Source organism: Ictidomys tridecemlineatus, chromosome 15, assembly GCF_052094955.1.
Source record: "Ictidomys tridecemlineatus isolate mIctTri1 chromosome 15, mIctTri1.hap1, whole genome shotgun sequence".
Taxonomy (NCBI): domain Eukaryota; kingdom Metazoa; phylum Chordata; class Mammalia; order Rodentia; family Sciuridae; genus Ictidomys; species Ictidomys tridecemlineatus.
This window is the reverse complement of record NC_135491.1, coordinates 45,680,057-45,700,053: the sequence shown is the minus strand read 5'-3', so window position 1 is coordinate 45,700,053 and position 19,997 is coordinate 45,680,057. Positions and strand designations below refer to the sequence as shown.

Here is a 19,997-nt window from a genome sequence, read left to right as displayed (position 1 = left end):
TGAGAAAGAGAAAAGAGCAAAGGCAGAGATGCCTTTTAGGGGCAGTAACATGATTCAGTAGGTATTTGGGAAGGAGATAATGTTTATCAAAGGGAAAGACTATGCTCAGTGAAAGTCATGCTGTCTTCTCAAAGATAAAAATCAAAGATTACATCTAAATTGACAGGACACAAAAAACTTTGATCATCAAAACTAGCAAACACCTTATATCAAGACTCCTAAGTCTATTTAATCAAAGACTGAGAAAAGATTACTAGTGTGTGGGGGCTACAAATGAGAGACTCTCTGAGACTTGGGAATTAGCACAGCTTAAACTGAACTTAAAAACATTTAAGGGGGGCTGAGTTTGTGGCTCAGAGGTAGAACACTCCCCTGGCATGTGTGGGGCACTAGGTTTGATCTTCAGCACCACATAAAAATAAAATAAAGGTATTGTGTCCACCTACACCTAAATAAGTAAATAAGCCAAAAAAATTTTAAGGATCAGAATTGATCTTTGTTTGATCACTTTAACTGAAAGAATAGCTCTTTAACAAGCAAGTCATCATACAAGTTCAATATATTCTTTCACTGGTATACAAAAACATTCAGTGAGTGAAGGAGAAAGGAGAAAGAGAAAGGAGAACAGATAAATATTGAAGGTGTTCCACTCCAAATAACTCAAAAGGTTTAGACAATGACTTTAAAATTAACCATTTGGAGAAATAATCCAATGCATTAATTTCTAAATGAATGGATGAGGGGTTTAGAGGAAGAGATAGACATCACTCAAGGCAATCAGGATATAGTCCTTTACCATCCCAAAAGCTACAGGATACTCTAGAGTATGGAGGACTAAAGAAAACAGAGAAACAGTCTTAGTTTAGGGAAAAAAAAAAAAAAAGCTCAAAGAAAAAAGGATCACCCAAGTCCTTGCCTTTCTGGCTGGAGAAAGTTCAGTGTAGGCATGGAATCAGATCAGATGATTACAGTTAGGGAAGGCAATCTGTTAACTCCACAACAAGGTTGTTGTACAAGAGATTTCTTACATGTTCTATTTTGAATTGTTTCTTCTCAGGAAGGAAGGAAAGAAAATGTGAGTGTGCATGTGTGTGTTACTTTAAAATATTGTTTATGATTATCCCAACCTTGAAAAGGAGAAGTAAATATTGTATTGAATATGTGTAGGACTAGATATTGGGTTTTAGTTTTAAAACTTATAATTCAGCCTGGTGTGGTGGCACACGCCTGTAATCTCAGTGGCTGGAGAGGCTGAGACAGGAGGATCCTGAGTTCAAAGCCAGCCTCAGCAAAAAGTGAGGCCCTAAGCAACTCAGTGAGACCTTGTCTTTAAATAAAATACAAAAATAGGGCTGGGGATGTGGCTCAGTGGTGGAGTGCTCCTAAGTTCAGTCCGCAGTACCAAAACCAAAAAACCTTATAATTGATACCAGATACCTTTTTTCATTGGTGCATACTAATGATCTAGAATAGTGGGTTTCATTGTGGATACCAGATACTTTTGAAGGAAGAGTATGGACTGATCATAGAAATGTTGTGCCTCATAAAATTAAACCATTTATTCCTAAATTGTAAATCAAACAGTTGAGGCAATGGTGATTTACTGCCTGACACTCCCCACCTTCACCCACTATAATGAGACAATACCTTCAATACCTATCTGCATGCTAAAGTAGGGGGACAGGATTTGAGGCTAATTAACCAAGGACTGTGCTGTTGCAACTGGCTTATTATAATCATACTGATGTCTTAATTCAATTTATCATCCATTCCTATTTATAGGTAACTCAGTAAAAAACTCAAAATACTGATTTGTCTTAATAGAGTACCAAAAATATAAAAAGACAAACAATAGCAGCAGTTGAGGACAATTGCTGGACATCAGATATTAAAGTTTAAAGGACGTAAAAGACTACTTTTGAGATAACCAAAGGAAGGAGGTAAGCAAAACAGTATTCAGCAGTAAGTTCCTTTTGTTGAGTACAATTTGGGGTGATGTTGGTAAACAGAATTGAAGATAAGGAAAGCAACTTCATTAGCCTGGATTCAAAATAATTAGAAAATACACGTATAGACTAACAGTCCAATGGAATTGTGAATTATATCTTTACTAATTTGCACAGCCATTAATTAATTAATATTTCAACTCCTTGTTCTCACAGGGCAGAAGGGAAGACAGACTGGTAATGAAAACCAACATACAAAAGTGAAAAAGAAATTTTTTTGTGTTCTGTATTAGGTAGCACTGTGTTTGTTAGGTGCTAGGAGACATAACTGAGTAAAAGATGGCTTCTGTTCAGACAAGCAAGAAAGGAAAGTTAACATGGGCATTGTACAATGATGTAAGTGCTACAAAAGAGATGCACAAAATGCTGTGGAAGGACAGAGAGGGGAAGAGAGTACCTGGGGAATTAGAAAAGGCTTAAAGAGAGGTGTAATTCAACTAGATCTTAAAAAATAATGATGAACCACAGAGAACCAGGAATCATTCATCCAAGACCAATAATTTCCCCCCCCATTTATGCAGTACTGAAAATTAAAATAGCACATCAAAATTTCCTTTTTTGCAACTCAAATTTTTTTTTTTAACCTGTCTGAGATTTTATTAGCAGGACTGTAGCAGCCAGTCACAGAAGAGAAGGGGTGGGGGAGGGAGGGAGAGGAGAGGGGAGGGGAGGGAAGGGAAGGGAAGGGAAGGGAAGGGAAAAAGAGGGGGGAGAGTAAGAGAAGTAAAGTAAGAGAGAGAGAGAGGGAGAGTAAGAGAGTAAGAGAACAACTCAAATTTTTGAAAACCAGAAAATCTAATTTATTTACTCTAATTATTACACTCTAATCAAACTACCCAATATTCTCTTCACATCTCTTCCAGTTCCTGAGTTTTATTTCATGGATTTCAGAGTTCTAAAATTCACAGGAAAACCTGAGATCTATTGATATTTCTTTGGGTCAAACAGAAAAGTAAAACTGAAGTATACTGAAATCATTTATGTACATCTTAATGGCATAGATTCTTTACACACACACACACACACACACACAGAGAAAGGGATGCAAAAGAATAAGGACATTGGCTTGGATTGTGGCTCATCGGTAGAGTGCTTGCTTAGCACATGCAAGGTCCTGGGTTTGATCCTCAACACCACATACAAATAAATAAAATGAAGGTATTGTGTCCAACTACAACTAAAAAACAAACATTTAAAAAAAGAGAATAAAGACATCAGAGAATTCATACATAAGCTATTCAAAATCACTGGTATGCAGTCCAAGCTAGAAAAGCATGCCTAAAATTACCATCATGAAGAATAAGATAAAATTTATGCCTATACTGACTCTGTGTCATAATCAGTCCCTATTGTAGCATTCTCAGAAGGATCCCATCCATGATATACTTAATAATTGCAGGTACATTTGAATGCAGGTATGCTTTGTGATTCACTCTGAATTCCCCTGAGATTGTTATCTCCTTGTTGTTCTCTTTCAAGCTGGGAAAATCTTACACCTAGGAGATATCTCCATTTTGCCACACTTTTTGTTTTTTCTGTAGATAACAATGTCCAGACTCCTTGCCGCCTAAAGTGAAAGCTACTTCTGACCTCCTACAAGATCCTCTCACTTCTGTCCTGTGATTGGGGTGGATCTTCTGGGCAGAGGGGAAGGGCATTTATCATGAGGATTCAGTCAAATTATGAAGTTGCTTTATTAGCATTTCTGAACTGACTGTATGAGAGTCCACTGAATCTTTGAGACATTTTTTTAAAAATTTTTATATCAGAAAGATTCCTGTGTCAAGGTTGGGTTAAATTTTTGCAATGGGTCCACTGGGAGGTGCGTGGAACTCTCAAAAATTTGCTCCACAGTTGCTTGAGAGGAAAAAAAAAATGTAGCCCTGAAAGAGACTAAAACCTCAAACTTCAATAGATTGTGAAACGAGCAATCAAGACAGATCATTTTAAACAAAGCTCTTCAATGAGCATTTCCCTGAAGCACATATAATCTATCTGTACTTCAAAAATCTGACTTCACATTGAAAACTTAAGTTATCAAACTAATTTCCCAAATAATGGTTTTATTGAGCTGCAATTCACATATCATACAACCAATTCACCTTTTGAAGTGTACAACCCAGGAATTTTTCGTATATTCAGAGTTGTAAATATTTTTATTTTTTTATTTTTTTTAAAGAGAGAGTGAGAGAGGAGAGAGAGAGAGAGAATTTTTTTTTAATATTTATTTTTTAGTTCTCGGTGGACACAACATCTTTGTTGGTATGTGGTGCTGAGGATCGAACCCGGGCCACACGCATGCCAGATGAGCGCGCTACCGCTTGAGCCACATCCCCAGCCCTTCATTTATTTTTAATTAAAAAATTTTTTTATTTGTAGATGGACACAATACCTTTATTCTATTTATTTTTATGTGGTGCTGAGGATTGAATCCAGTGTCTGACACATGCCAGGCAGGTACTCTACTACTGAGCCACAACCCCAACCCTTCATTTATTTTTAATTAACAAAGAAAATGTATTGGTTTTCCTTTTGGTACTGGGAATTGAACCCAGGAGCACTTTACCACTGATCTACATCCCCAGCCCTTTTTATTTATTAAATTTTGAGATACAGTCTTGTTAAGTTGCTGAGCCTGGCCTCAAACTTTGATCCTGAGCAAGTCGTGATCCTGAGTTGCTGATATTATTATTGATATATAATATATTGATATATTATTATTGATATATAATATGTTGATATTATTATTGTGTGCCACTGTGTCTGGCCATATTGGTTTTCATTTAAAATCTAGAGCTGTGGTTCCCAGTCCTAATTGGGATTATTATTAAAATAATCTGTGAGATTTTTTATGCCCTAGCGAAATAAATAAGAATATATGGAGGCAGAACTTAGTCACTGATATTAATAAAAAGCTCTCTAGGTATTTCTATGGTACAATCAAGGACGGTGAATGTTGATACATAGCACGAATACTTGGTGTTAGTAATATGCTAATCCTTTTTCTTCTTCCTGGTATTATGGACTAAATCCAGAGGCTTCTACCACTGGATTACATCTATAGCCCTTTGTATTTTTTAAAGCATCTTTCTAAGTTGCCAAAGTTAGCCTTGAACTTGGGATCCTCCTGACTCAGGCTTCCCAGTTGCTGGGATTATAGGTGTGTGCCTCTGTGCCTAGTTCTTATTTATTTTTACTTCTATACTCAGTAAATATTTGCTGATCTAAAGAAGTGAGAAAGACTGAACCTGTATGTCCATTAGGTATCTAATATGGTCATAAGAACACATCATCATGAGAGGGAAATGCATGGGCTTAAAGTACTGGTCTTAGAGTCAGAAAAGACCTGTTCAAGCCCCAGTCATATTGACCCTAGTTCCTGTTAAATGAAAAGCAATCTGGGACATTTATATGTATGCATACAGTTACAGTAGTATATATGAAACAATATCCCAAATTTGTAGAGACTGATAATGAATGGCCACAAGAGGGCACTTTTACAATGGAAAAGGACAACAATTTTATTTTCTTTAAATGCTTAATTTGAGTAAGTGTTGAGCACATACTTTCAACCTTTTGAAGAGAAATTTTTATTCCAAGTTCTTCATTATTATTATTGCCAGTACTAGAGATTGAACACAGGGGAACTCTACCATGGAGTCCTTTTTGTTTAATTATTTTGGTATTGGTGATTGAACCCAGAGGTGCTTTATCACTGAGTGAAATCCCTAGCCCTATTTCTTTTTATTTAATTTTATTTTTGCACTGAGTATTAAACTCAGGGCACTGAACCACTGAGCCACATCCTCAGCCCTTTATTTATTTTTTATTTTAAATGTTGAGACGTGGTCTCAGTAAGTTGCTTAGAGCCTCGCTAAATTGCTGAGGCTGTCTTTGAACTTGTGATCTTCCTGACTTATCAGGTATCACTGTGTCTGGCTTTTATTTTTTATTTTGAAACAAGGTCTTGCTAAGTTGATTAGGGCCTTGCCGAATGGCTGAGTATGGCCTCAGACTTGAAATCCTCCTGTTTTAGCCTACTGAGTAACTGGGATTATAGGTATGTGCCACTATTCCTGGACAAATCTTTTATTTTTTTTCTATAGTCATGAGTTTGCCAGATGCTCATAGTAAGAGTGTTTATTGGTAACTTAGATTCCAAACTTCTTAACTAGAAAGTCAATGCATCTAGTACTTACTGAGTCCTTAAACTACCAAATGTGGATTAAAATGATTGGCAATATGGGGCTGGGGATGTGGCTCAAGTGGTAGCTCGCTCGCCTGGCATTCGTGTGGCCAGGGTTTGATCCTCAGCACCACATACAAACAAAGATGCTGTGTCCACCGAAAACTAAAAAAAATAAATATTAAAATTCTTTAAAAAAAATAAAATAAATAAAATGATTGGCAATAAAAATGTCATTTAAACACAGGGTGTAACAAATGTGCTTAAAGCCGTATGCCAGGTCTCGAAAAACTGCTTGTGATACACAGACACCAGGTTTCTTTCTAATCATCTCCAGTTTTAACTGCCACATTTTAGTACATCATATAGTTTGGCACATATGACAATAGTTGTACTTTAAAATGAAGCCTAACAGTTCCATTTAGTTACTATTAGAAACAAAATATCAGTATCCTGCTGGGCGAAGTGGTGTACCTCTGAAATCCCAGAGGCCCAGGAGGCTGAGGCAGGAGGATCATGAGTTCAAAGCCAGCCTCCAAAACTTAGTGAGGACCTAAGCAACTCAGTGAGACCCTGTCTCTAAATAAAAATACAAAAAGGGCTGGGGATGTGGCTCAGTGGTTAAGTGTCAGTATCATACTGGGTATAGTGGCATATGCAAGGCTAATCTCTGCAATTTAGTGAGTCTCTGTCTCAAAATAAAAAATAAAAAATACTGGGGATGTAGTTCAGTGGTAGAGCAACTCTTGGTTCGATACTGGTAAAAAAAAAATTTTTAAAAAGACAAAAACCAAAAAAGTCAGCATCTCTACCTAAAGAGATTTCCTTGATCAGTTCAGCGGCAGCATGGCAACCCTGAACCAGTATCCTGGTCCAAGTGGAAAGATCCCGATGTGTCTCCACCCTGAAGAGATGCATCTCAATGCCCTGCCGAGAGCCTGTCCTGGTGGCAAATGTAAGGTCAGATCCAAGGGAAGGTGATCGACATCCAGAGCCAGAATGAACCAACCTAGGACCAAAATGGAGCAGAGATCAAAACTAATTAGTGCATTATAGAAAGAATGTCAGGGATTTATGCTCATTGATAAACAGAAATTTATAAAAGCCAGCAACAGTTTTCTAATAAGTATATTTCAAAGCAAGATAGTAGATACTATTTCCATTTTCTCCTAAAATGACCCCTAATGATTGACATCTGAAGACAAGATACTGTCTTTCATAAAGAAAACACCACAGTGGCACATGCCTAAATCCTAGTGAAGTGGGAGGCTAAAGCAGGAGGATTACCTGTTCAAGGCCAGCCTCAGCAATTTAGCAAGGCAAGGCCCTAAGCAACCTAGTGAGACCCAGTTTTAAAATAAAAAATAAGAAGTTCTGGGGATGTGGCTCAGTGGTAAAATACCCCTGGGTTCAATCCCTAGTGCCTGCCCCCACAAAAGGAACTATGTATAAACAGAAGAATGAATAAAGAAAAATTCTATGCTCTATTCTAAACAGTGGAATATTATTCAGCTTAAATATTATTCAGTGAAATCTGCCACCTGGATGAACTTCAAGACATTATGTTAAATGAAATGAGTGAGTCACAAAAAGACAAATACTACACCATTTTATTTATATGAGGTATCCAAAGTAATTCCAGAATTCTAATTTTTTTTGAAAGCTAGAATGTTCTCATTGGCAACAAATATTATCACTATTTTTCATGACAGTCTCATTTTGGTCATTTTAGAATAAGTGTATGACAAATACCCAAGCCTGACTAACCATAGTATGGCAGTTAGTAGGTCTTTCAATTAAAAAATGGTGATCCATAAGGAAAACATCAAGTTCAGCTCACTACTCAATCATACATGTGCTTTTCCTTGAGACAATAGCAGATCATACTTCAATATGAATCAGAAGTGTTCTCTGGGGCCAGATGTGGGTGACAAGGGTATCCTACATATTTAATTTGATTGGATATCCCAAGTCAGACATTATAAAATAGTTTAGGAGAATTTTTTTTCCTACAGATTTGATTATGAAATATTTTGGGCAGGAAATCTAATTCAAACCAGATGCTGGACTCTCATTGAGCAGAGTTGGTTAGGATACATTGCCAAAAGGCCCCTCTTTGGGGGAGGCCAGATGAGCTCATGCAAAGGCATTTTAGCAGTCTTTGCTTCATACTAGCATGTGCACACACTAACTCAATTTTCTACACTGTAAAATATTTTTTAAAATTTTTTTTAGTTGTAGTTGGACACAATACCTTTATTTTATTTATTTATTTTTATGTGGTGCTGAGGATCGAACCCAGTGCCTCCTCGCATGTGCTAGGCAAGTACTCTACCGCTGAGCCAGAACCCCAGCCCCTACACTGTAAAATATTCACTTTCTTTGAGCACTTTTTCTGTTCCAGTCAAAGAAAGCTTATAGGAAAATTTACAAAATCCACAGCACTTATGAAACTAATATAGTTTTCCACCTGCATCATATACCTGTTTTTAACCTCTTCGATACTTTTTTTAAATGGGCCCACTATTCTGACCTCCCAACATGCTTTCACTTTTTAAAAAAAATATTTATTTCTAGTTGTAGTTGGACACAATACCTTTTATTTATTTATTTATTTATTTATTTGGTGCTGAGGATCAAACCCAGGGCCTTGCACATGCTAGGTGAGTGCTCTACCACTGAGCTACAACCCCAGCCCAAACCTCTTCAAATTTTAATTAAAAAAAAAAAGTTTTCCCTGGTATGGTGGTGCACACTTATAATCCCACTGACTCAGGAGGCCATGGCAGCACCACATTCTAATTTAGCAAATTTTTATCATCCCCAAAAGAAATCTTATGCATATTCCCACCTTAACCCTTGTAACCACTAATATGCTGTCTTCATAGATTTGCATATTCTGAATATTTCATATAAATGTAATGATATAATATGTGGTACTTTATATTTCAAAGTTCATACATGTTATAGCATATATCAGAACTTTTAAAATTATGAAACAATATTCTGTTACATATATATCACTTTTTTTCACGTTGTTTATCCAACAAAGTTTTTAGATAAACTACCATTTATCATCAGTTGACAGACATTTGGGGTGTTTCCATTTTGGGGTTATTGTGAATTATACTGCTATGAATATTGGGTATAATTTTCTATGTGGACGTAAGTTTTCATTTCTCTTGGGTATATAATGTAAGAGTGGAATTACTGGGTGACTCAGGCTGGAGATATAGCTCAGTGGAGAGTACTTTCCTAGCATGTGTACAAGGCCACAGGCACCACAAAAAAAGGGAAAAAAATGTTAAGCCTAAAGTTACCTTCTTTGTTTTATCAGAATTAGAATACAGGACTCTTCCACACAGTCATAGTCACAAGTTCTAAATCTCTAGAAAATATGAACTTAAATGCTCTAATTATAACTACTGAAATATATCCATATATTTTTTGTAGGATTCCTGTCATGTTCTCAAAGTAACTGTAAAACAATAACTACAATTTAAGCAGGAGAACTTAGATTTATTGGTAACTTTTTATATACAAAGCATCCTAGGACGTCCTAAAATAACACAGCAATAGTTCTTCACTTCAATGAGATTATAATTTAGTTTGCATAAATAAACTGCAAAGAAACTGATGGTTAAATTCAATCTTCTGCAGGTCTCTTCTTTCCTGAAGAAATTAAGAAAAACATCCCTCTAATTCTGAGGCTCAAAAGATCCTTTATCTATTCTGCAATCTATGAGTTCCAGCTCTAAATTACAGAGGATACTCCTAGAAAGCTACATGAGAATATTTTTATAAAAAGAACAATACATGTAAAAGAATTTGGCAAGTTGAAGGAGATTCTATATAAAGTACAAGTCTTTTAATGTAAAGAATACTCTTTCTTACATGGATCTTTATCTGTTCAAATCAGGAAATCCTTTGTTCCCTATGGATATTATACCAGACAGTTCTGTCATTTTGCTCTTTCAATATTAGTTTTCTGTGGGGCTCTTTGTGTAGTTATTTCAACACGTGATTCTTTTTTTCCCCCCCTTCTTTTCTTGGCAATGCTGGGGATTGAACCCAGGGCCTCACCACAAGGCTAAGCAAACAATTTACTTTACTACTGAGTTGCATCCCCAGTTTAACATCTGATTCCTTTTTAAACCCAAGTAAAATTGAATTTGAATGTTTTCTTGTTTTACAGTTATATACTTTAAGACATTCTGCCCTCCAAATCTAAATTTCTTTATTCCTATTCTCTTCCAACTCCCCATGTATGGTATGCTGAAAATATTCTGTTGCTTTAGGTCAAAACAATGTTTATTTGATGGAATCAAAATTATATGTTCTTATATTAAAAAGAGAAGTGAAAATATTTTGGCTAAATTTTGTGGTTTATCCATGATACCACATTTGGTTTTAAATGATTTGATCACCCAGTCAAAAGGCTGCTACAATTTCAGTGGTTTTCTACTCAGTCAATAAAATAAAGAAAAAACCCTATTATCTCTGTGACTAAGCAAATTTTGAAGGGAGTGGTTAGGAAGTTGCTTCAACAATTTAAAAGATGCAAAGAAAAATAAAAGTGACAGGAACAATTTATTCAGAGCTAGGAGATGCAAAATGATAAATAAATTATACATTTTTTTGTCTACATCAACTATCTCACATACTTAAATACTATTTTAGGCACCTAAGATAACAGAACACACATAAAATCTGTTAATAGATTTAGAATAGAATTTCTTTTATTTATTTATTTTTGGTCTTTAGTCTTACCTTGTAGCAACAAGAGGGTAGCTATGGCATGGAGATGCCCAGGCATCTCTTGTCCATGGCATGCAATCATAAAGCAGCAAGTCCTTCTCAGTCACAGCCATGAGGACAGGTCTCCATTGTTGTCTCCCACCATCTAGCTTTGCCTGTTACAATGGTGAAATCTAGAATCAGATCTAATAATGTCTTTGTATTTCATCATTTCTTCAGTGATGTACTAACACAGTGGGTCTCCATTTTGTTTCCCTCTCCTAAAAGACCTGAGATATAGAAAACAATCTATCAGGTTCCTTCCCACTGGTAGGGATTTTCCACCGGGAAGTGTGGATGGTACATATATTTGAAAAAGTTCCCCGTAGCAAGTTACAGACGATCTAGTGATATGATATAGTTTTCCCCATTCCATAATAATTGATATTAATTATAATTAAAGACATAGTAATTTTTTCAAAATGAAACAGTTTTAGTATATCTGATGTTTGAATGACATCTAAGCACAGGACAGAAACTCCTGCTACCTATTTCACTAGTAGGCTAGAAAATCTTCCTTCTAAATAAGTATACATAATCTAAATACCAACATTTTCAGATGCTTTTGATTAAGACATGCAGTAAGAAATAAATTTTACATTGCAATCCAATACACACATACAATATAAGTAAATTATCTATTTTCCAATATATTTTGGAATATATTCTGAAATAACACTGTATTTTGTGCAATGAACTCTGATAATTTCTTTTATTTTTTAAAAAATACTGATAATGTACATATATGAAAATACCACAATAAATCCCACCATTGTATATATCCACAAGAATAGGATCCTAATTAGAATAAGATATGTTTCATGCTTACATAATTATATCAAAATGGATTCTACTGTCATGTATAACTAAAAAGAACTAAATACAAAAAATACTGATCATGATCTACTATGTTGTATTTTGGAAAACACTGATATAAGAGTTCTTTATTATATTTTCAGAAGCATATTTTTCAAAGTGGTACCACTTCATTTGCCTGTATAAAGCTTTTATTATCTATGCAAGGGTCTAAAAATGTAGGAAAAATATGGGTGTGGTGGCACATTCTTGTAATCCCAGGGACTTGGGAGACAGAAGTAGGAGGATCACAAATTCAAGGCCAACCTCAGGAAGACACTCTCAAAACAAAAAATAAAAAGGGCTGGGAATATAGCTCAGTGAAGAGCATCCCTGGGTTCAATCCCCAGTACTGTGGGGAGGGGGGGCTGGAAGAATAGGAAAACAACTGCGTATGTATATTGTCAAGGATCTACTGGGGGAAAAAAAAAGCAAAAGATTATGTTCAAGAAAAGCCCTGTTAGCTGGGCATAGTGGTATATGCCTGTAATCCCAGCAATTTGGGAGGCTGAGGTAGGCAGCATTAAGTTCCAAGTCAGCCTCAGCAATTTAATGAAGCCCAAAGGAACTCAGCAACACTCTGTCTCAAAATAAAAAATAAAAAGGGCTGGGGATGCAGCCCAATAGTAAAGCACCCCTGGGTTCAATCCTCATTAGCAGGTGCGCCCTCCCGACCCCTGTCCCGCAAAAAAGAGAAAAGCCCTGTCACCATCAACCCTTTTGGCCCTCCTGAGATGAGACCTCTGATCAGGAACTGCTTAACTAAACTGTATTTTAACACAGATTCTTTAGCTCACCATCACTGCCTATTTCAAAGAGATTTCAAGTTGATGAATCACTTGTCTCTTAAAGAGTTGTCTTCAGAGCCACTTTTCAATTTCTTTTTCTAAAAGACTTCTGAAGGTAACCTGGACATCTCTTTTTTTTTTCAAATAATCTTTTAAGTTGTTGATAGACCTTTAATTAATTAATTAATTAATTAATTTATTTATTTATTTTAAAGGGAGAGAGAGAGAGAGAGAGAGAGAGAGGGAGAGAGAGAGAATTTTTTTTAAAGAGAGAGTGAGAGAGGAGAGAGAGAGAGAGAATTTTTTTTAAAGAGAGAGTGAGAGAGGAGAGAGAGAGAGAGAGAGAGAATTTTTTTTAAAGAGAGAGTGAGAGAGGAGAGAGAGAGAGAGAGAGCGCGCATTTTTAATATTTATTTTTTAGTTCTTGGCGGACACAACATCTTTGTTGGTATGTGGTGCTGAGGATCGAACCCAGGCCGCACGCATGCCAGACGAGCGCGATACCGCTTGAGCCACATCCCCAGCCCCTATTTTATTTATTTTTATGTGGTGCTGAGAATCAAACCCAATGCCTCCCACATGCTAGGCAAGTGAGCTACCACTGAGCCATAGCCCCAGTCCCTGGCAGAACATCTTAAGGATACATTTATAATCCTCAAGTGGCCTGAGTGGTTTGATTCTATGATTTTGTTTTGGTTTTGGCACTCGGTATTGAACCCAGGAGTACATTACCACTGAGCTACATCCCCATGCCCTTTAATTTGTTTTTTTGCTACTAGGAATGAACCTAAGGGTGCTTAATCACTGAGCAATATCCCCAGCCCTTTATATATATATATATATATATATGTGTGTGTGTGTATGTGTGTGTGTGTGTGTGTGTATGTATGTGTTTCATTGAGTTGCTGAGGGCCTTGCTAAGTTGCTGAGGTTGGCCTTGAACTCATGATCCTCTTGCCTCAGCCTCCCAAACCACTGGGATTATAGACATTTGCTACCATGGCTGGCAGATACTTACATTTTTAGACTGGATCATGATATCAACACTTCAAAGGGATTTCTATGTTATGTTCACTATTAAATCTTGTCTCCAAGACTGCTATGGACAATATTTTAATAGGGAAAAATAACATAAATTTATCTTATCAAAGTGTTAACAATCTGCTTTTTTTTTTCTCTTTCCACAGTTTTTTATTGGAAATACTCTGATTTTAAAATGCACTTTTCTGGGCCAGGGTTGTAGCTCAGTGATAGAGTGCTTGCCTAGCATGTGTGAGGTATTGGGTTTGATTCTCAGCACTGCATACAAATAAAAAAAAGAATTCACTTTTTCCCCAAGTTACAAGAGACTTTGAAGGCTAAACCAGAGTATTGCATTTGGAAAACCTAAATCAAATTTATTTATTTTTTCCCAATAAAGGTATTTTGAGATCTAAAGGAAAAATGCTAATATCAAGCTTAACTAATAATTTTTTAAAACTGTTTATTCCTTAGCACTTTTAAGTCCTTAAATTATAGATATATGTTTCCCTCTTCTATTCACCACTGGAGAAAAATGAAATCTCAATTTTTTAAAAAATATTTTTTTAGTTGTTGATGGACCTTTCTTTTATTTAGTTATGTGTGGTGCTGAGAATCGAACCCAGTGCCTCATACATGCTAGGCAAGCACTCTACCACAACCCCAGCCCTGAAATCTCAATTTTAATCATTCTGTTCGACTATGTGCCTTAACTTTTAAGGATACTGTTTGTTTTCAGTGGAGTAAAAAATACTGCCTATTATATATAGTGTATCTTTTGGGTTGTGGTATCAGCACAAGCAGCCTCCATTACTGTGAGGTTTTGGCTAGAGTAAAAAAGGATACTAATATTAGGGTTTCGATTTGTTTGTGTTTCAGCACCCAAACATACATACATTTGGCAGAACAACTATCTTTTCCAAATTTTATTTTTCTAATAAATAGAGATGGATTGCACTAAAGATAAAAAATACTAATAGCTATTATTCATTCTCTAAATCCCTTAATCCTATAAATATTTCTTTGTGAAAGGTGATATACTTTTGTTCTTTATTACAGTAGAAAACAGAACAAAAACTAAATAAACCATTCCACTAATCCTGATTTAGTGTATATGTTCCTAATTTGAATCTTTGTACAATTTGCCATTTATCATGAACAAAGGAGGAACTGTTAAAGCTTTTCTTTGATTGACTTGGATTTTCTTATCTGTACCAAAGTGCTGCTAGGGCCAGTGGTACACACTTATAATCCCAGTGACTCTGGAGTCTGAGGCAGGAGGATCACAAGTTCAAGACCTGTCTCAGGAACTTAGCAATGCCCTAAGCAACTTTTTTGCAAGACTATATTTCAAAATAAAAGATAAAAATGGTTGGGGATGTGGCTCAGTAATTAAAGCCCTGGGTACCAACCCCCAGTACCCCAAACCCAAACCAAACCAAACCACCAAAGTGCTTTAAAAAAAAAAAAAAACTAATTATATGGGTAATACATGACTTCCCTTTGGTGAACTGAAAGAAAATTCTCTTTTAAGAACATTAACAGACTGCAAAAACAGACAACAAAAGCAAAAGTATGGGAGTGAATCAAATAATCTTCTGCACAGCACCCTAAACAACAGATTAAAAAAAAACACAGATTGATAGAAAATATTTGCCAATCATTTATCAGATAAATATACAAGAAATATATAAGAAACTCAAACTACTCATTAAAAACAAAATAACTCTATTAAAAAATGGGCAAAGCTAGGGGTTTAGTTCAGCAGTAGAACATTTGCCTGGCATGTGTGAGGTTTTGGGTTCAAACTCCCACACCATATACATACACACAAAGGTAAAGACTTGACCAGCCATTTTTCAAACCAAGACATATAAATGGTTGACAATTATATGTGAAAAAATGCTCAACATCTCTAAGCAACAGGGAAATGCAAATTAAAACCACTATGACATATCACATCTGTTAAATTGTGTATTATCAAAAGGATGAAAGTAAGCACTGGCAAGGAAGTGAAGAAAAGGGAACCCTTATACACTATTGATGGGAATGTAAATTAGTATCGCCATTATGAAAAACAACATGGAGGTTCTTCAAAACTAAAAGTAAGGTAGACATGGTGGAGCACACCTGCAATCCCAGCAGCTCAGGAGGCTTGAGGCAGGAGGACAGTGAGTTCAGACAGCCTCAGCTAATTAGCATATCTCAAAATAAAAAGGGCTGAAGATGTTAAGTTCCCCTAGGTTCAATCCCTAGTACCAACAAACAAACAAACAAAAACCACAACAAAAAACTAAAAATAGAAGTACCATTTCTGGGTATTTACCCCAAAGATTTGAAATCAGTCTGCACTCCCACATGTATTGCCATATTATTCATAAAAGCCAAGACACAGAATCAACCTATGTGTCTATCAATGATGAATAAATAAAGAAAATATGGTACATATACACAATAGAATACTATTCAGCCCTAAGAAGGAAATTGTCATTTGCAACAACATGGATAAACCTGGAGGACATGATCTCTAAAAATATACCAGGCACAGAGAAAATATTGTATAATCTCACTTATATGCAGAATCTTAAAAAGTTGATTTCACTAGAAATAAAGACTAGAATAGGGGCTGGGGATGTGGCTCAAGCGGTAGCGCGCTCGCCTGGCATGCGTGCGGCCCAGGTTCGATCCTCAGCACCACATACCAACAAAGATGTTGTGTCTGCCGAGAACTAGAAAATAAATATTAAAAAAAAAAAATTCTCTCTCTCTCTCTTTAAAAAAAAAAAAAAGACGGGGCTGGGGATGTGGCTCAAGCGGTAGCGCGCTCGCCTGGAATGTGTGCGGCCTGGGTTCGATCCTCAGCACCACATACAACCAAAGATGTTGTTTCCGCCGAAAAACTTAAAAAAAAAAATAAATAAATATTAAAAAAAAAAAAAAAAGACTAGAATGGTGGTTACTGGAGGCTATGGGGCAAGGAGGTACACGAGAAAATGAAAGATGTTAGTAAAGGGGTACAAAGTTTGTTAGAAGGATTAAATTCTAGTGATCTATTAAATAGGATGGTAACTATCATTAATAATAGTTATATATTTAAAAATAGCTAAGAGAAGATTTTAAGTGTTTACACCATAAAGAATTTATAAATATCTGAAGTAATGAATGTGTTAATTAGCCTGATTTGATTATTTCACAATATATGCATATATTGAAAAATCATATTTGATACTCCATAAATATATAATTATTATTTGTCAATGAAGCTATGTAAACACAAACAGTTTTTTAAAAGAATATAACCAATGAATTGTAAAATATCAGTCACATAAAAATCAAAGTCAGGGCTGGGGTTGTAGCTTAGCAGTAGAGTGCTCATCTAGCATGTGTGAGGCCCTGGGTTCAATCCTCAGCACCTCTTAAAAACAAATAAATAAAATAAAGATGTTGTGTCCAGTTATAACTAAAAAATACACATTAAAAAATTTTTTTAAAAATCAGTCAATAAGGGTTGAGGATGTGGCTCAAGAGGTAGAGCACTCGCCTGGCATGCGTGCGGCCGGGTTCGATCCTCAGCACCACATACAAAGATGTTGTGTCCGCCGAAAACTAAAACAATAAATAAAAAATTCTCTCTCCCTCTCTCTCTCTCTCTCTAAAAAAAAATCAGTCAATAAAAAGATGGAAATCCCTGTATATAGAACAGGTTTTCTATTGGTTATCAAATATGTATGGCATAGGTATTCCCTGTTTAAAGCAAACACAATGTATGAAAATGTGAGTAAAAAAGGATAAGGAGAAACAATTTAAAACAAATGATCCTTTCTTTCTTTTTGGTCCTAGGGATTGAATCCAGGGATGTTTAATCACTGAGCCACATTCTCAGCCCTTGTTATATTTTATTTTATTGAGGGGAGGGGGCCAGGGATTGAACTCAGGGGTACTTGGGCACTGAGCCATATCCCCAGCCCTATTTAGAGAGAGAGTCTCACTGAGTTGTTTAGCACCTCACTGTCACTGAGGCTGGCTTTGAATTTGTGATCCTCCTGCCTCAGCCTCCCAAGCTGCTGGGATTACAGGAATGCACCACCATGCCTGGCCCTTCCTAAATTACTTAGGGCCTGGATAAATTACTGGGGCTGGATTTGAAGTCTGGATCCTCCTGCCTCCACCTTCTTTGCCACTGGGATTACAGGGTGCGCCACTAGGCCCAGTATCCTTTCTAATTTCTCTGTTTAAAATAACTCTTTGTGTGTGTGTGTGGGGGGGGGGTGCTGGGGATTGAACCCAGGGCCTTGTGCATGCATGACAAGCACTCTATCTTTTCTAAGTGCAAAAATTTCATTTATATGCAAGCTTTTCAAGAAATACAAAATAAGTATTTGTCAACATTAAATCGATTACATGATCCAGATTTTTTCTGATCATTTTCCCAAGTAGAACAGGATTGGTATTTACCTAGTTCAATGTTTATTAGATACGTGAACTCGTTACTTCTGAGAAATGGCATTCAGTCTTGTTTGAACAACTTATTCTGAGAATAAAATTTGATTTGAGTACTTCAAAAAATGTAAATCAAGCCAGGTGTGGTGGTGTACTTCTGTTATTCCAGCAACTCTGGATGTTGATACAGGAGGATCCCAAGTTCAAAGCCAGTCTCAACAACTTAGCAAGGCCCTAAGCAACATAGTGAGACCCTGTTACAAAATGGTAAATAAAAGGGTTGGAAATGTAGTTTGGTGGTTAAACGTCATTGGGTTCAATTCCCAATACTTGTATGTACATATACATATATAAATAAAATAAAAATAAGGAGATAAATAAATAAAAATAAAAATCAAGAATATTTTAGAAACAGTTCTTTGAATTAGCAGTACTATCTTTAGAATGGTTGAAACTTCTTTGCTTAATATTATTCCCAATTATGAACTTGTGTTCTTAGACAATATCTTAAAATATTTTAATAAAAGAATTATGACTGATTTGCTTGTTTTTTTAATGTATGTATGTATGCAGTCAAAGAAAACAAAATTATTGAGCATACACAAACCACTAGGTTAAGTTCCCTGGAAGCAACAAGGATTTGGGAAAAAGTATATTACTGTAGTAGATCTTCCAAGTGAGTTGTGGAAATACACATAAATATAAAAAGCAGTTGTAATGAATTGGTGGCTTTACTTTTTTCCTTTTTAGAATAAACCCAATTAAATTAACTTAAAAGTCTGGCAACTTTCAAACATTCCCGGTAGAAAACTAAATTATTACAACCCCAATTGAAGACACCTTGGTAATATTTATCAAAATTATAAATGCATATATACTTTGTGGTAGTTTTAAAGTGTGATTATAAATTCTTTCTTATTCTTCCTTTAAGAGACAGACCCTGAGTTCACTGTAGGCCGAGTTTAGTGATTAATTTCTAATAAAAGAAGAAAGCAGAAGTTACATTGTATGTGACTTCTAAGATTGCATCATAAAAAGCACTATGGCTCTGTCTTGTTCTCTCAGAAAACTCATTATGTGAAAAACCAGTAGCCATGTTTTCCAGGTCCCTCAGATAGCTCTACATAAAGGCTCACATGGCAAGGAACTAAGGACATCTGCCAACATCCAGGAAGAAACTGAAGCTTCAGGGGCTGGGGATGTGGCTCAAGCGGTAGCGCACTCGCCTGGCATGCGTGCCGTCCGGGTTCGATCCTCAGTACCACATACAGATAAAGATGTTGTGTATGCCGAAAACTGAAAAATAAATACTGAAATTCTCAAAAAAAAAAAAAAAAAAAAGAAAGAAACTGAAGCTTCAGTAGCCAAAAGAATGAATCATCTTTTAAGTGAACTTACCACTCTTAGTCAAGTCTGCAGATAAATGCCACCTGGTAACGGTTTGACCCTGACTTCATAAGACCTCTTAAGATGGAATCATCCAGCTAAGCCCCTGTTAGATTCCTGTTGCCCCTAGAAACTCTGCTAGTACACAACAAAAAGGATGGAGAAACTCACCTCAAGGCCAAATCCTCCCCTAACACTTGTATTTCTAAATAAACTTTACAGAAACACAGTCTTGCTCCTTTATTTTCATATTATTCATGACTATTTTCCTATGACAGCAGAGTCAAATACATAGTTGTGTGCTATCTGGTCCTTTACAGAAAAAGTTCACTCACCCTAGGCTAAAATCATGAAAATTACCCTGTGTCAGTAAGGACAGAGATGGTAATAAGAACCTCTTTTTAATTATACTGTGATGGTGATTACCATTACAATTAATTCTTCTAGTACAGGTGATAATTAGCAACAAATAGATAAATGGTAGAAAAGAAAAAGGGGAGGAGAAACAAAAGAGTGGAC

General features: G+C 36.0%; 1 protein-coding gene across 1 annotated transcript in view; it reads right to left on the bottom strand.

The window, feature by feature from the left end:
* The window catches only part of Sntb2 (syntrophin beta 2), a 90,504-nt gene that overhangs the window by 8,857 nt on the left and 61,650 nt on the right, over positions 1-19,997 (bottom strand). Inside the window, exons 4-5 of the mRNA XM_078032592.1 lie at positions 10,963-11,105; positions 7,005-7,201 (exon numbers count right to left, since the gene is read on the bottom strand). Coding sequence (XP_077888718.1) covers positions 7,005-7,201; positions 10,963-11,105 — 340 coding nt within the window. The remainder of the gene's footprint in view (positions 1-7,004; positions 7,202-10,962; positions 11,106-19,997) is intronic.